The sequence below is a fragment of the Anolis sagrei genome, chromosome 4, assembly GCF_037176765.1.
Source record: "Anolis sagrei isolate rAnoSag1 chromosome 4, rAnoSag1.mat, whole genome shotgun sequence".
In the NCBI taxonomy this organism is placed as follows: domain Eukaryota; kingdom Metazoa; phylum Chordata; class Lepidosauria; order Squamata; family Dactyloidae; genus Anolis; species Anolis sagrei.
In genome coordinates this window covers 1,161,978-1,179,603 of record NC_090024.1, presented here as the reverse complement: position 1 = coordinate 1,179,603, position 17,626 = coordinate 1,161,978, and the positions used below count along the sequence as shown (strand labels likewise).

Sequence of the window (17,626 nt, the reverse complement as noted above, 5' to 3'; positions counted from 1 at the left end):
TAACGTAAAACTCCCCAAAAAGAAAAATGCCTTATAGAGCATGCGCAAAAGCCCCTCTCCCCATTGCGCAAGAAGAATGAAGTACCAACCGTTGTGAGGGAAGAGAAGCCTCACCATGGAGGCAGAGTCCTTTTTCTTTTGGGGAGGGGAGGGATTGAGGGAAGGAAAGAGGGAAGGAAGGAGAAGGTCTGGCCCAATGGAGGGGTGTAGGCTTGGCGAGGCAAGCCCTGGCAGCAGCTGAAGCCACCGCAGCGGCTCCATGAGGCCCACGTGGCTACCAGGCAACTCTTCCCCCAAGACCAGAGGATTGCAAGGCAAACCTGGCTGCAGGAGCGACTGCACACCGCCCCCCACCCCGTTGGGTGAAGGGAGGATGCGAACCTTGAGAAGTCCATCCACTCTCCCACTTGGGCTCCACATCCCCCCTTTCCCCCCCCCCCAAAAAAACCCTTACAAACTGTCCCGGGGGAAGGAGGGGAAAGAAAGGGAAAGGAGAGAAGAAAGGAAGAAAAAGATTGGTGAAGAGAAGAGAAGATTATGGATGGAAAGAAAGAGGAAGGAAGGGAAAGGAGGCAGGGATGGGAGAGGAAAGGAAGGGAAGAGCCAGGGAAGGAACAAAGAAAGAAAGAAAGAAAGAAAGAAAGAAAGAAAGGGGGAAACTGGTGAAAGGAAGAGAAGAATATAGAATCAGAGAGTCCTAGAGTTGGGGGAGACCTGGTGGGTCATCCAGGCCAACCTCATTCTGCCAAGAAGCAGGAGAATCACATTCAAAGCACCCCCGACAGATGGCCACCCAGCCTCTGTTTCAAAGAGGCTTTTTTTAGTGTTTTGGCCAGCATGAATATAACTGAAAAGCCTTGCAGCTTCAGTGGCTGCTTCTCATTCCTTTATTTTCCATATCACCTTGCACCTTAACAGCCTGGCTTCTACTAGCCAGTGGGAAACCTTTGATGGGAGGAGTTCCCTAGCCCAGGTTACTTCAGGTCTGCAAATCCTCTGTTTTCTGGGGGCCACAGCAACGCGTGGCTGGGTACAGCTAATAATAAATAAATAAAACAATGCCGAGAAGAAGCCATGGCGTAAACATAACCTGAACGGCTTGTGACCCTGCTTCCCCGGCCCAGGCCAGCTGAAGCAGCTCTCCATCCTGAAAGTGGACCAGAACCGGCTGGCGGAGTTGACCGAAGCTATCGGAGACTGCACAAACCTCTCAGAGCTCATCCTCACCGAAAACCTGCTGCCGGTAGGTCTGCCCATAGGGCTGGTCTTCGTGGACCTTTTGCTGGTTGGGTTGGAGGGCCGGGGCAGGTAGGCCGGCCATCCAGCGCTGCCTCTCTGCTGACCCCCTGGGGCCTCTTTCCAGACCTTGCCCAAGGCCCTGGGGAAACTTACCAAGCTGACCAACCTCAACGCGGACCGGAACCGGCTGGTGGCCCTCCCCCCGGAGATCGGCGGCTGCAGCAGCCTCAACGTCCTCTCCTTGCGGGACAACCGCCTGGAGTTCCTCCCTGCGGAGTTGGCTGGCACCACGGAACTCCACGTCCTGGATGTGGCTGGGAACCAGTGAGCGTGGCGGGAAGTGGGGCGGGCATTTGTAGCTCCTCCCTGCCCATGATTCTGTGTCCCCCTGCCCTAGAGTGTTTTATTGCCTATGTTTTTATTGTTCTTATTATGGCTTGTATTGTTGTGTTGGGCTCGGCCTCATGTAAGCCGCACCGAGTCCCTTGGGGAGATGGTAGCGGGGTACAAATAAAGTGTTATTATCATTATCATTATTATTATTATTAGAGAATGACTAGTTCTAGCACAGCCCTAGACATTGTTGAATGTGGCCTTATTCTTCCTACCAATTGCCCAGCTCACTTCCTCTAATCGCCCCCGGAAATGAACAGCCATAGGCCGTATCTATTATTGTTGTTGCTTTCTCGAGCACTGCACTTAATTCCCGGGGCTCCTAGGATTTTTGAGCTTGCACTCCTCTCGGACCGGCCTTTTAAATTGCTCTGAACAGGGATTACTTTTAATATATATGTGTGTTATGGCGGCAATTTTTGTGCTTATATTGTTTTGTTAATCTTATGTTTATGTTGTTTACTCTGTATGTATTGATGATGTTACTTGGAAACTGCTCTGAGTCCCCTCGAGGAGATGGAGCAGTATATACATTAAGTTATTATTATTATTATTAGCACCCCGGGCTCATTTAGGGGTCTTGGTGACACTTAGAGATCCCCCTCTTGTTGCAACCCAGAGCAGGAAACGAGAACATGAGATAACATGAGATAACAATCCACCACACTTGACTGTAGGGAAAAACAATCCCTTTTTATTGATGAAAAATGGTTACAAAATAGAAGACGATGCAAAGCCACAGTAAAATTCAGCAGTCAAGAATATCCATGAACTAAAATCCAAAAGCAACACTGTAAAAATCTGGAACCTGTTAGCAATCCACTAACCGTACTTGGAGCACTAGAAGCCTCTTGGGATGTAGGCCATGGGAACCGGGAAATCTGCCAAGGTAATGCCTCAGTCTAAACGATGACTGATCTAAAAAGTCAACCCGGCGAGAGGCACTTAAAACTGAAGAAACTGTTTCGTGACACGCCTCCAGGCTTTGAAGCCTGTGTTTCCTTTTCCCTTAATCTGCTTGACCTTCGCAGACTCTGCGATTCACTCCTGTTTTTCCAAATCTGTCCTTTTCTATCCTCATTAAGGAACCCAGGTGTTAACTCCTCTGGAGAGCTATCACCGCTTGGCTCTCCAACATTCTCATCAGAATGTGTAGTTTCACTTTCCAAGGCACTGACCTCAGAATCAACATTTTCATTCCCATCAGGGAAAAATACATTTTCAGTAGCATCAGGAAATACAATCAGAGAATCAGGTTCAGGTTCACACGCAGGCTGAACCCCAACACCTCTGTTCTTATCAGAAAATTCTAGCTCCATCCCACAGGCAACTGAAGTGAGGGGAGAGCCAAGGGCCGGGGAGGGCGGGGCTTGAGAGGTTGGCCTTGCCCAGCGACCCCTTTGTGACCTCTGACCCTGCTCCCTGCCCAGGCTGCAGCACCTGCCCTTTGCGCTGACCAGCCTCAACCTGAAGGCCCTCTGGCTGGCCGAGAACCAGTCGCAGCCCATGCTCAAGTTCCAGACCGAGGACGACGAGAAGACTGGCCAGAAAGTGCTGACCTGCTACCTCTTGCCCCAGCAGCCCTCCCCCAGCCTCGGTAAAGGGGAGGGGCGGTCATGGGGGGACGAGACCAAGGAACCCCTTCACGCCTCTGCCCCACTCATCCCTTCCTTCCTTCTTTCCTGGCAGAGAACCTCCTGCAGAGCAGCGTGGACGAGAGCTGGACGGACACCAACCTCAACCGGGTCAGCGTGATCCAGTTCATGGACGACCCCAAAACAGGGGAGGAGGAGGATGAAGACGAAGCGGGGGCAGAAAGGAGGGTGAGCCCGAACCCTCGCCCGGCTTGCAGCGCCCACACTGATGGGAGGGAAGGGGTTTGCTGCAAGAGGAAGGCCCAGCTGGTCACGCCACTGGTCACACCACTCGGTGCTGGGCCGGCTTCCCCTCTCCTGGCTCTGGGTGGGAGTAGGGGGCTACTACTCTGACTGTCCAGGTGCTTGTGAGCCATTCAAGCTCTGTTGTCGAAGGCTTTCATGGCCGGAATCACTGGAGTCGAGGCCATACAGCCCGGAAAACCCACAGCAACCCATTCAAGGTGGGCCATCTCTCATGCCCCCCCCCCTCCCACTTCTCCCCCCATCAGGGTCTGCAGCGGAGGGCCACCCCACACCCCAGCGAACTCAAGTCCATGAAGAAGGTGATGGAGGGCCGGCGCAGCGAGGCCAAGATGGCTGCCGAGAGGGGCGACCCTGGTTCAGAGGTGAGTAAACACCGGGGGGGGGGGGGGGGATGTGGGAGGAGCTCTGTGTGTTACCTTTTTTGTGTGTTAGGGAAACTATTTATTTATTTATTTCGGGCACTTCTACCCCACCCTTCTCAACCCCCAGGGGGGGACTCAGGACAGCTTACAACCGGCGCAATTCGATGCCAAAGATTCAACAGATAAAATACATAACAGCAATAACCACAATAATTAAAACATTCAATTAATACAACTACCCCAAACAGCAGAGCATCCAAAACATGTAAAAGACAGGAGAGTTGAGCATCCAGCTCACAGCAAGCAGAGCATCACGTGCCACGTGGCTGTAGAGAATGGAGATCTTGGGCAGGCAAAGATGCAGAGCGCTGTCTCTTTAAGAAAGGGGGTTTGTTTACATTAAAGATAACTGCATTTATAAATAGAATAATAAATAAAACTTTTATTTATATACCGCTCTATCTCTCCGAAGGGTACTCAGGGCAGTTTCCAAGTAACATCACCAAAACATACAGAGTAAACAACATAAACATAAAATTAACAACAACATAAGCATAAACATTATCACAATAACACACACACACACACACACATACATACATACATAGCTGTACCCGCCACGCGTTTCTGTGGCAAACCTTCCCTCCCTCTTTCTCCTCCTTCTTTTTCTCTCTCCTTCCTTCCCTCCCTCTTTCCCTCTTTTTCTTTCTCTTCTTCTTTCTTCCTTCTCTACCTGTTTCTTTTCTCGCTTCCTTTGCTGTTTGGTTCCTTCCTTCCTTCCCTCCCTCCCTCTTTCCCTCTTTCATTCCTTCTCTCCTTCCTTCCTTCCTTCCTTCCTTCCTTTCTTCTTTCACTTTTTTATTTCCTCCTGCTCTTTCCTTCCTTCTCTATCTTCCTTTCTTTCTTTCCTTCTTCTTTCCCTCCTCTCCCCTTCCTTCCTTCTCTACCCTGCTTTCTTTCTTTCCTTCCCTCCTTCTTTCCCTCTTTCTCTCCCTCCCGTTTCATGTCGTTTTAGTTGCCCTCGGCGGCCCCCCGCAGCTCCCATGCCCTCCCCGAGCGTGAGTGCTTCCATCGGTCTGGTGGGCTTTCTCAGGCTGGGCTCATGTAGAGGGAGGCAGGCAGGCGGCAGTGCGCATGCGGAGGGAGATTTGGGTGCGGGGGAATCTGGGAAATGGAGTCTTTCCTCATCGTTTTCCTCCCGAGGCCTCTGTGCATGCTCCATTTTTTCGGGTATTGTGCGTTTGTGTTGTTGCGTATTGGTGTTTTGAGGGTTGTTGGTCATACCTTGGGGGAAGAGGTATTAGCAGGGCAAATGTGGTGAGATTTCGTCCGGTGGTTTAGCCGGTTTTGACCGCCTAATTACGTCCTTAAGGTTCTTATATATATAGATATATATATAATCCTGCCTGTTTCAAGCAATTAAAAGGCCGTGGCGAGGATGGTGCAAACTCAAAGTCTGAGGGGCCCATTAATTAAGTACAGTGCTCTAACAGGCAACAACAATAGCAGGCATGGGTCTATGGCTGCTTGTTTCCAGGCCTATTAGAGGAAGTGACCGGGGTAGATAGATAGGAAGAGTAAGGCCATATTCAACAATGGCTAGGGGCTGGGGCTAAAACTAGTCATTCTCAAAGGCCTGTGAAACCAGAGGGATGGGGCCTGTCTTATTTCCCTTGGAAGGCCGTTCCAGAAGCAGGGGGCCACCACCGAGAAGGTCCTCTCTCTCATCCCCACAAACCGTGCTTATGATGGTGGTGGGAGAGAGAGAAGGGCCTCCCCGGAAGATCTTAGAGTTCGCGCTGGTTTATAGAAAGAGATGCGATCGCGGAGATAGACAGGGCCCGAACCGTTTAGGGCTTTTTTTAGGGTCATGACAGGAGCCCTCAGTGGCACAGTGGGTTAAAACGCTGAGCTGCTGAGCTCGTTGACCGAAAGGTCGCAGGTTTGATTCCAGGGAGCAGCGTGAGCTTCCGCTGTCAGCCCTAGCTTCTGCCAACCTAGCAGTTCGAAAACATGTTTTAAATGTGTTGTGGTGTTATTGTTTTTAATGTTTATTGTTATTGCTTTATTTTATTTATTTTTTTGTTTTGCTTTATGAGTTTTATTGTTGTATTTGTTATGCTGTTTTATTGAGGGCCTTGGTCTTTTGTAAGCTGCACCAAGTCCTTTGGGAGATGTTACCAGGGTATAAATAAAGTTAATAATAATAATAATAATAATAATAATAATACATGCAAATGTGAGTAGATCAATAGGTACTACTCCATGCAGTCATGCTGGCCACATGACCTTGGAGCTGGACAATGCCAGCTCTTCAGCTTAGAAATGGAGATGAGCACCACACCCCAGAGTCAGACATGACTGGACTTAATGTCAGGGGACTACCTTTACCTTTACTTTAGGTCATGACCTGCACCTTGAATTTGGTTCGGCAACTTACTGGCAGCTAATGAAGCTGTTTTAATCGGGGCATTGTATGCTCTCTATAGTTTGCTCCAGTAAGGAGCCTGGCTGCCGCCCGTTGTACCAATTGAAATTCCCAGGCCGTCTTCAAGGGCAGCCCCACGTAGAGCGCATTGCAGTAGTCCAGTCTGGGTGTAACCATTTCTCAATCGTTAAGGTCTGGGCCTGATCTACTCCAACACCCATCTCTTCTAAGGTTTCAAAGAGAGGGGAAAATATCCAAGCACCATACCTCTTTGACACACACGCCAAGAGAGAGACCTCAAAGCACCCACCACATACTCTGCATACTCATGCAGAAAACTAAATTCAGAAGGAAAGGCTTGCAGGAGAAAAGTGTGCATTCTCCATAACCAATCAGAATGAGAGCAGGAATAAAGAGGAGATGATGATAATAATAGTAGTAGTAATAATAATAATAATAATAATAATAATAATAATAATCTTTCTTTATACCCCGCCACCATCTCCCCGAGCAGGACTCAGGGCGGCTAACATGAGGCGAAGCCCAAGGATACAATACAGAATGCAGACAACAAAAATTGCATCAGAATAAAATACAAACAGTAGCAAAATAAAATAAATAAAGCAAATTAACACAATACAGAAAGAGATACATTCCAACAGTCATTCAGGAGCCAGGGGATGGGATTTCCTATTCTAAGCTAACTAAGTACGCATTGAGGACTGCAAACTTGGGCAGTTTGAGGGTGAACTCCCAACACTGGGGACCAAGGTGATCTGTGTTATTTGGGCTCATTTGGACCAGAGGGACGTCCCCCGCAGAGGAGAACCCACCAGCTCCCTCCTTGATCCCTGAGGCTGAACCCCAGAAGAGCTGTTCCGAGGGTCTGTCTGGTGGGGGGCTGTGACATGGGGCTCTCTCCGCAAGGGAACTCTCTGCCCAACATCCTCATTCGAGGTCTGGATCTGCTTCCCCAACTGGTTCTGGGTGGCATTTCTAATTTCTAAAGAGCAGAAAGGACATGCGTTTGGCCCTGGATCCAAAACTTATCTGACATGTTTCGCGCTCTCTTTGCAGAAGAGACATAGCGCCACTTCCAACCGCAGCGAGGACTCCCGCCTCTCCGGGAGCACCGTCTCCAGCAGCGGTCGCCCAGAGGAGGAGGAAGGCGAGGCGGCGCCCACGGCAACGAGAGGGGGCGAGGGAACGGGGGGCTTTGGGGCCGAGGAGAAGGGGCGACCACAGCAAGAGCTGGCAGCGCTGCAGGAGGTGGCAACGGGCCAAGAGGAGGAGGAGGAAGAAGAAGAGGAAGAAGAGTACAGCGAGGTAGGCGCCAGGCATGACATGAAAGAGGGCCTTCCATGGAGGGTCAAGCCTTGCGGGGTGGGGTGGGCTCAGAGAACATGGAGCCCTGGACTACCTTCAGGGGGTGAGGTGTCCGGAGGCTGGGGAGGGGCAAGGGCAGGTTGAAGAAAGGAAGGGAGGGTGGCCAAACAGAGTTCCCGGTCTCTGTGGCTTCATCCTGCTGTCAAGTGTAAAAGGCTGGCCGGATGCAGGAGGTATGACCAGATCCCCACGAAGCCAGTGATGGGGCTCCTGTCCACTCCTGCGGCCACCCTGGCAAGGTGCCTGGGCTGCCGGCCGTGTGCCCTGAAGCAGAAGGGGCCTTTAAAGCCCTAAACGGTTCCGGGCCAAGCTACCTATCCGACCGCATCTCTGCCTATGAACCCACTAGGACTTTGAGATCTTCCGGGGAGACCCTGCTCTCGATCCCACCTGCCTCACAGGCACGGCTGGCGGGGACGAGAGATAGGGCCTTCTCAGTGGTGGCCCCGCGGCTGTGGAACGCCCTTCCCACGGACATTAGACTAGCTCCATCATTAATGGTATTCCGCAAAAAAGTGAAAACCTGGTTGTTTGAGCAGGCGTTCGAATAGTCAGTGCAATGAATGTAATGAACATAGGATTGGAACAACGGATGACGGATCCTGATCATGTTTTTAGTGATGAGACGCTAGTGAATGGCTATTGGTGTTAATGGTATATTGTTGTTAATTGTATACTTTTCTATAATATGTTATGATGTTAACTGTTTTTTATATCGTGTGATGGTAGCATTGAATTTTTGCTGTTCTTGTTGTTAACCGCTGTGAGTCGCCTAAGGGCTGAGAACAGCGGTATACAAATAAAGTAAATATTTATTTATTTATTTATTTACTGCATTTGTAGACCGCCGTTCTCAGCCCTAGGGCGACTCACGGCGGCGTACAACATATAAAAACAATTTACAATAAAGGCAATATCACAAACAACAATAACAACATCACTATCAATAATACAATTACACTAAATCATTCGCGACGTCTCATCATAGAATCACAATCCAATCTTGTTATCCATATTCCGTTCCAATCGTCATTGCCAATTGTTGTATCACTTAGTCAAACGCCTTCTCAAACTACCACGTCTTTAGTCTCTTGCGGAATGTCATAAGGGAGGGCGCCTGTCTGATGTCTACAGGGAGGGTGTTCCACAGCCGGGGGGTCACCACCGAGAAGGCCCTATCCCTCGTCCCCGCCAGACGTGCCTGTGAGGCAGGCGGGATCGAGAGAAATTTAAATAATAAATTTCCTGCCCAGAAGTGAGGCCTCTGCTGAGACCTGAGGAAGGGCACCAGATCCCTCCTACCCGCCTCCTCCCACTTTCTTTCTGGCCAAGACGTGCCGCTCAGGGTGGGGCTCTCTCCTGGGAGGAGTGTCTGTGTCAGTGGTTCTCAACCTGTGATTCTGCAGATGTTTTGGCCTACAAATCCCAGAAATCCCAGCCAGTTTACCAGCTGTTAGGTTTTCTGGGAGTTGAAGGCCAAACACCTGGGGATCCACAGGGTGAGAAACATTGCACTATGTGCTGGTCCTGTCCCTGAGGTCACTGGCGGGGGGGGGGGGGGTGTCATGGGGTTGCCCTTCTGTCCTCTTGACCTGCCCTAGTGGCTGGAAAGGATTCTCCCAGGCCCGGCTGTTCCAGAGCATGCGATGGCCAGCCTGAAAGGGGGCTCGAACGTGCCAACCAGGGGCGGCTGAAGCAGTAGGCAAGTTACGCATTTGCGTAGAGCGCAAATCCCCAAGGGGGGTTCTTGAGGCGGCCCCAGGTGCAAAGGGAATGCCTTGATGCGGGTCAAAAACGGTGTCGAAAAAGCCTTCAGCACTGGTGTGGCATTCCTGGGCAACCAACTGGTCCACTCACTAGCATTACAGCAACAACAACAAGCAGAGCCTTCGAGCCAGCTGGGGGAGGCGGGGACAAGGCCGGCCGCAAGGGATGGTAGGAGATGTAGTGCCCACCTCCTGCTCACAAAAAGTGGCCGCCGAGCAACAGAACTCCAACTCCCAGAAAGCTGAGCGGTGGCAGAGATTGTGGGTAGAGTATTTCCCGAAGGAGGGGAAGGAATGGAGGCTAGAGGAAAGTAAGTGGGAGATGTTCTCTAGGAAGTAAAGTAAAGCGCCAAGGAGGAGGAGGAGGAGAAGGCAAAGGGATTTGGGGGGAACTTTGGGAGGCCAGACCAAAGATCTTCTTGCATGGGAAGCATGTAGGGCCCTTCCCCACAGCCCTATATCCCAGAATATCAAGGCAGAAAATTATTTATTATTTATTTATTAGCTGCATTTGTTGACCGCCGTTCTCAGCCCTAGGGCGACTCACGGTGGTGTACAACATATAAAAGGCAATTTACAAAAGGCAATAACAAAATAACAACATATCCATAATACAACAGTTATATAGTTACACTAAAAATCCGCTCCGTCTCAAAGTAGAATCGTAACCAATCTCATAATCCATATTCCGTTCCAGTCGTCTTTACCAAATTATTATAGCACTTAGTGAAATGCCTTCTCAAATAGCCATGTCTTTAGACTTTTACGGAAAGACATAAGGGAGGGCGCCTGTCTGATGTCTACAGGGAGAGTGTTCCACAGCCGGGGGGCCACCACCGAGAAGGCCCTCTCTCTCGTCCCCGCCAAACGTGAACCCCACAGTATCTGCTTTGAACTGAGTTATCTGAGCCCACACTCTGGGATTTTCTGCCTTCTTGACTGGCCCTGCTGGCCGGAACGGGTTCTCCCAGACCCGGCCGCTCCAGAGCTCCTTTGAGGCCCTGTCTGCATCATGCGATGGCCAGCCTGAAAGCTAGAGGGTTCGTGCCCCCTGCCCTGCTCTGACCCTCCTGGGCACCAAGTTGACCACTGTCCACCCAAAGACCAGGCTCTGGCTCTCCTGAGAGGGCAATGGGCTGTTCCCATCCAAAGTAGTGGGCAGTGGCCGCATCGTCACCCAAAGGTAGATTATCCACTTGCAGGAGGCAAGGGTCCGGGGCCCGTTCTTGCCGGCTGCTCCTTGCCTGTCAATCCTACGATCACCCCATTTTTCATTGACATATGCCTTCAGGTCATTTCTGGAGCCCCCGGTGGCGCATTGGGTTGAACCATTGCACCAGCTGAACTGCTGACCAAAAGGTCAGCGGTTCAAATACAGGGAGTGGGGTGAGCTCCTGTCTGTCAGCTCCAGCTTCCCATGTGGGGACATGAGAGAAGCCTCTCACAGGATGCTTATGTTGCAACCCAAAGCAGGAAACTGGACCCTCAGACAACAATCCACCACACTTGACTTCAGGAAAAACAATCCTTTTTTATTGAAGAAAGATGAGTACAAAAATAGAGGAAATATGCAAAGTAAAAAGCCACAGTAAAAATCAGCAACAAGAAATGTCCATGAACAAGATCAAAAACCCACAGTAACACTGCTCAATCCTGGAACCTGTTAGCAATCCACTAACCGTAGTTGAAGCAACTAGGAAGCCTCTTAGGAATAAGGCCACTGGAATCAGGAGACCTGCCAAGGATGATGCTTGAATCTGGAACGATGCCTGGTCTGAAGATGCATCCAGGCGAGAGGTACTTAAGGCAGAGAAATCTATTACGTGACAAGCTTGCATTTCTCTCAGTCTAGCTGACCTTCATAAACTTTGCGATTCTCCCCTGCTCTGCCAAATCTGCCCTCCGCTATCCTCATTAGAGAGACCAGGTGTCAGATTCTCTGGAGAGCTAAGACTGGGAGGAAAAGGGAGTGAAAGTTCATCGCTTGGCTCTGAAATATTCTCATGGGAATTTGGACTTTCACTTTCCAAGGCTGCAGGAGTTTCACTACACAAACCATCATCTTCTACATTGCCCTCAGAATCAACATCTTCATTAGCATCAGGAAATACAATCAGAGAATCAGGTTCAGGTTCATACACAGGTTAAACCCCAACAGTTAAACATCCAGGAAACGTCCCCTGGGCAATGTCCTTGCAGACGGCTGATTTTCTCACACCAGAAGCGACTTGCAGTTTCTCAAGTCACTCCTGACACAAAAAAGGAGTTCATTTCCAACTTGAGGTGCAAATTCCTTCTTTTGAGTCTGAGAGAGAGTGACTGCCCAGGTCCACCTCTCTGTCAAGGTCTCTTGTTGAGCCAAGGTTCAAACTCCTTGCGTGAGCACTGGCTCCCTTCTGAGTGAGTGCTGGCTCCCTTCTGCAGTAGTTGAGTGGGGGAGCCCCTCTGGGGTGATCCCCTTTGGCACCACCAGAGTTGAGGGCCACCTGATGGGGTCTGGGCAATGGGGCTGGGGGTGGTGGTGGTGGGGGTTGCAGCCAAGGCCCTCTTCCTGAGCCCGCTCCCCCTTGGGGCCCTTCTCTCTCTCTCTCTCTCGCAGCCCACGGTCCACTTTGCGGAAGGCATCCGCGGCGGAGAGGAGGACGAGGACGAAGAGGGGGGCCACCGGGGGGCCGGGGAGGAGGAGCCCCCCTTCCCCGCCGGGAAGCAGCGCCTGATCCGCAAGGACACCCCGCACTACAAGAAGCACTTCCGCATCGCCCAGCTGCCGCGGCCGGAAGCAGTGGTGGCCCTCCTGCAGGGACTGAGTGCGGATGGGGGGCCCCGCGTGGAGGAGGAAGAGGAAGAGGAAGAGGATGAGGAGGAAGTAGAGGAGGAGCAAGAGGAGGAAGAGTCAGAGAGGGCACCAGAGGTGGCAGAGGAGGAGGAGGAGGAGCGACCCCTGCGGACGGCCTGGGAAGAGGAGGAGGAATCTCGGCTCGGGACCCCTGCCGCTCCGCCCTCGGTCAAGGTAGGGCTCTGGCTGGACCTGAGCGGGGAGGGAACCGGGGTTGGGGGGCAGGGGTCCCACACCTGGGCTCTTCTCTTCTCATTCCATGGGTCCAAGAGGAGGGCCAGAGCGGGAGGCCCATCACTTCCATGTTTCAGCTCCTCTGTTTTCAGGTTGGGGGGGGGGTCTCCTTCTCACAGAGTGCACTATTGGGGGGGGGGGGCAGACCATACAGGTGGGGTCTCCGATGCCATCCTGTGCTCCAAGCAGGGTCCCTCGCACTCTTTCATTGGCTCCCTCCCTCCTTCCCTCCTTCCTCTATTTTGTCAACAGAGCCCCTGGCACTTCCTGGGGGGCAGGAAAGGGGGGTGCCCCCTCCTCTTCCTCCCCCTCCTCCTCCTCCTTGTGGGTCTGTGCTGCAAGACCCTTCCCCCAGGCTCCATCCAAAGGGCCCTCCAGGGTGGGCTTGTTTGGGGAGACAGTCTGTGGGACTGAAGTGTTGGTGCGCCTTGCAGAAGCGGATCCCTTGGGGGGCTGCCTGTCCTTGGACCCCCCCCCCCTTGCCGCTCTCCCCAGTGGCCCCCACATCCTGGGCAGAGGAGCCAGGGAGGAGGAGGAGGAGAAGGAGCTTGAGCTCGGCGGCTTCTGCCCCCCACCCCCACTGCCTTCTCTCCTTGCCCCTCTCCCCCCCCCCCCTTTTCTCTCTGCCTCTCCCCCCTGGTGTGGGTCTCCCTGGTGCCAGGGCTGGGGGTCTTCCTGCCTGCCCTTTGCCCTCTGCCCTCTGCCTGGCCTGCCTCTCTTGGTGGTGGTGGTGGTCCGTTCCCGCCCACTAATCCGCATGCTTCTTTCTGCCGGTTCCTGTCCTAACAGGGGGTGTCGTTTGATCAAGCCAATAACCTGCTGATTGAACCTGCTCGCATTGAGGAGGAAGAGGTCTGTACTGCTGCTGCCAGCCCCCCTTCCTCCTCCTCCTCCTCCTCTTCCTCTTCCTCCTTTTGCCTCTTCCCCACCTTCCAGGGTCCAAATGCCGAGGGGGTGGGGGGGGGCAGTCACTAGCCTCTGGACCACAGGAGACAAGGATCAGAAGGGTCTTCCACCCCCCTTGCAGCAGGTGGGGAGGGGTGGGGTGGTCCAGTGGGAGGGTGGCTGTGGGGTGCTTGTGCCATGACAGGAGGGAGGCTGCCCATAGGACTCTTCACCTTGGGACTCTTGGGTTCCTTTGCAGGAAAGGCATGCCACGCCTGGAGGGCCCACCTCATAATAATAATAATAATAATAATAATAATAATAATAATAGAACTTGGATATACTTTATTTATACCCCGCCACCATCTCCCAGAGGGTCTCGGAGTGCCTTGCAAACCACTCAAAGGTGCAAACGTATAATAATAATAATAATAATAATAATAATAATAATAATAATAATAGAACTTGGATATACTTTATTTATACCCCGCCACCATCTCCCAGAGGGTCTCGGAGTGCCTTGCAAACCACTCAAAGGTGCAAACGTATAATAATAATAATAATAATAATAATAATAACAACAACAACAACAAAACAACAACAACAACAACAACAAAACAACAGTAATAATAGTAATAATAATAATAATAACAACAACAACAAAACAACAGTAATAATAGTAATAATAATAACAACAACAACAAAACAACAACAAAACAACAGTAATAATAGTAATAATAATAATAATAACAACAACAACAATAAAACAACAGTAATAATAGTAATAATAATAACAACAACAACAACAACAAAACAACAACAAAACAACAGTAATAATAGTAATAATAATAATAATAACAACAACAACAAAACAACAGTAATAATAGTAATAATAATAATAATAATAACAACAACAACAACAAAACAACAACAAAACAAGAGTAATAATAGTAATAATAATAATAATAATAACAACAAAACAACAAAACAACAGTAATAATAGTAATAATAATAATAATAATAATAATAATAATAATAATCTATATAAATAAAAATGTAATGTTTGTTTGTGGGATTAACAGAATTCAAAAACTGCTGGATGAATTGACACTAAATTTTTCCGCTAGACACCTACTAACCCAAGGAGTGACCATCACTCATAACGCCCCCCCCCCCCCCAAAAAAAAGGACTTAAAAACCCCAAGAAGCTAAATGATGGAAAGCTTAATGGAAATATAGAAAAAAGGGAAGGGAGGGGAGAAAGGAAGGAAGGAGAGAAAGAGGGGGAGGGAAAAAAAGAAGGAAGCATGGAAAGAAAGAGGTAGAGAAAGGAGAGAAGGAAAAAAAGGGAGGAAGGAAAGAGGAAGCAAAGGAAGGAGAGAAAGAGGGAGTGAAGGAAAGAGAAAGAGGTAGAGAAGGAAAGAGGTAGAGAAGAAAGAAAGGAGAGAAAGAGAGGGGGGAGGGAATAAGGAATGAGAGAAAGAAAGATGGAAACAAAGTGAAGGAAGGAAGGAAAGAGGTAGAGAAGGAAGAAAGGAGAGAAGTAAAGAAGAAAAGGGAGGGAGGGAGGGAGGGAGGGAGGGAGGGAGGAAGGAAGGAAAGATAGATAGATAGATAGATAGATAGATAGATAGATAGAAAGAAAGAAAGAAAGAAAGATAGAAAGAAAGGGAGGGAGGGAGGGAGGGAGGGAGGGAAGGTTGGCCACAGCAACATGTGGCAGGTACAGCTAGTAATCTATATAAATAAAAATGTAATGTTTGTTTGTGGGATTAACATAACTCAAACATCACTGGATGAATTGACACCAAATTTGGACACAAGACACCAATCAGGCCAATGAGTGACTATCACTCATAAAAACACTGAAAAACACAGCAAAAGGGACTTAAAATCCCAAAAAATACATTACAATGCATGTGCAAAACCACCTATATATACGCAAACACACATATATACGCATATGTATAAATATACATACACATACACACACAAAGCACATATACAGACTGGGCCACAGCAACGTGTGGCAGGGGACGGCTAGTAAAAATAATTATTTTTATACTCCGCCAACCATATCCCCAAGGAGACTCGGGACGGCTTACAAAATTACAAGTAGAACACAACATTAAAAACAACAGATAAAATGAAAACACTCACAATTATAAACAACATCAAAACAATATGGCTGAGAAAAAAAGAACATAGGTGGAGTACCAACTCACTGAGTGCAATACATCCTGGCAGGAGCGCAAGAAAAGTGCGACAATCGAATGGGGAGGGCGGGAAATGCTGTCAACAACGTGTCGAGGTCAACCGGTGAAAGCGCTGAGCTAAAAGTAGGAAACAGGGAAATTATTGGTGGGCTGCTTCATCAAAAGCACGGCGGAACATCCAGGTTTTTAGTTGACTGTAAAATACGATACAGTGTGTGTGTATATATATGTGTGTGTATATATGTGTATATATTTGTGTGTTTATATGTGTCCATGTATATTGTGTATATGTGTGTGCTTGTCTATATGCATATTTGTGTGCATATATGTATGTATGTGGGTATGTATATGTGTGTGCGTGTGCGTATGTATGTATGTGTGCATGTATATGTGTATATGTATTTATGTATATGTGTATATGTGTATATTAGTGTGTGTTTGTGCATATGTATACGTGTGTGTGTGTATGAATGTGTGCATGTGCATATGTATAGGAGTGTATGTGTATATGTAAATATGGTGTATTTTTTGGGTTTTTAAGTCTGTTCCGCTGAGGTTTTGTGTGTGTGTGTGTGTTTATGGGTGATGGACACTCGTTGGACTGTTAGGTGTCTTGTGTCCAAATTCGGTGTCAATTCATCCAGTGGTTTTTGAGTTACATTAATCCCACAAATGAACATTACATTTTTATTTAGATAGATAGATAGATAGATAGACCACGAAACAGTGAGTCCGCGGTAAGTGAACCGCGAAGTAGCGAGGGAACACTATAATGCCAAATATATATATATAAGATAACACAGTGACAGCCAACATAAATATCTCACGTAGGGCCACGTTGGGCCCTCTGCCATAGGAAAGGTCCACCTCCCTGCTCCCCCCCCCCCCCCCAATAAAAACCGGTCTTTTCCTCTTACTTATCTGCTCTGAGCCCATGTTGGAGGGGTGTTGCAGCCTCGTTGCGGCCAACCTTCCACCACATGGCTATGGATGTCTTGGCAAGGAGGTTATTTATGTTTGTTGCAGTTTATCAGTCTATGCGGAAGCTACCCAGTCGTCTTCCCAGCCCTCTAGTTGAATCCCACAGAGTCAGAATAAAAGGAAAAACAAAATTTGCTCTTGAGTAGTCAGAGATAAATATGCAGCTTTACAAAATAACCAGCCTTGAAAATAAACTTACTCCATTGCAGCAAAATAACTCACACAACAGCCCAATGCATTAAAACCAGGCATTCTCTGCTACTTCATTGGTGCAAGGAGCCTTGTAGTGAATTAGTTCAGGATCTTCAGCAAGTCCTGTAGTATGGAAGTCCCATCCGGTCTCTTTCTGATCACCATGTCTCTCTCTAAAACCACCATGAAGCACTCCTCATGATATACTTCATGCAGGGAGTGGCTCAAGCTTAATTGCTTAATTGTCCAGGTGCTCTTCCTCAACACGCACCCATACAGGCGATGATCCTTGTAAAGACTTAGCATACATATGCACATCCTGCAATAATGTTTTGATGTGGGCGCCATGGGGATATGCAGCTTTACAAGATAACCAGCCTTGAAAATAAACTTAGTCCATTGCAGCAAAATAACTCACACAACAGTCCAATGCATTAAAACCAGGCATTCTCTGCTTCTTCATTGGTGCAAGGAGCCTTGTAGTAAATTAGTTCAGGATCTTCAGCAAGTCCTGTAGTATAGAAGTCCCATTCGGTCTCTTTCTGATCATCTGATCACCATGTCTCTCTCTAAAACCACCATGAAGCACTCCTCATGATATACTTCATGCAGGGAGTGGCTCAAGCTTAATTGCTTAATTGTCCAGGTGCTCTTCCTCAACACGCACCCATACAGGCGATGATCCTTATAAAGACTTAGCATACATATGCACATCCTGCAATAATGTTTTGATGTGGGCGCCATGGGGATATGCAGCTTTACAAGATAACCAGCCTTGAAAATAAACTTAGTCCATTGCAGCAAAAT

The 17,626-nt window shown here is 49.0% G+C and overlaps 1 protein-coding gene across 8 annotated transcripts in view; it reads left to right on the top strand.

The window, feature by feature from the left end:
• SCRIB (scribble planar cell polarity protein) overlaps nt 1–17,626 on the top strand; it is an 86,517-nt gene that overhangs the window by 17,155 nt on the left and 51,736 nt on the right. For 7 of the 8 annotated variants that reach the window (XM_067467196.1, XM_067467190.1, XM_067467194.1 and 4 more), the window contains exons 9-16: nt 1,125–1,243; nt 1,364–1,563; nt 3,063–3,229; nt 3,322–3,455; nt 3,779–3,895; nt 7,401–7,649; nt 12,075–12,485; nt 13,335–13,397. In XM_067467196.1, coding sequence (XP_067323297.1) covers nt 1,125–1,243; nt 1,364–1,563; nt 3,063–3,229; nt 3,322–3,455; nt 3,779–3,895; nt 7,401–7,649; nt 12,075–12,485; nt 13,335–13,397 — 1,460 coding nt within the window. The remainder of the gene's footprint in view (nt 1–1,124; nt 1,244–1,363; nt 1,564–3,062; nt 3,230–3,321; nt 3,456–3,778; nt 3,896–7,400; nt 7,650–12,074; nt 12,486–13,334; nt 13,398–17,626) is intronic. The other variant, XM_067467192.1, reaches the window with a different exon arrangement.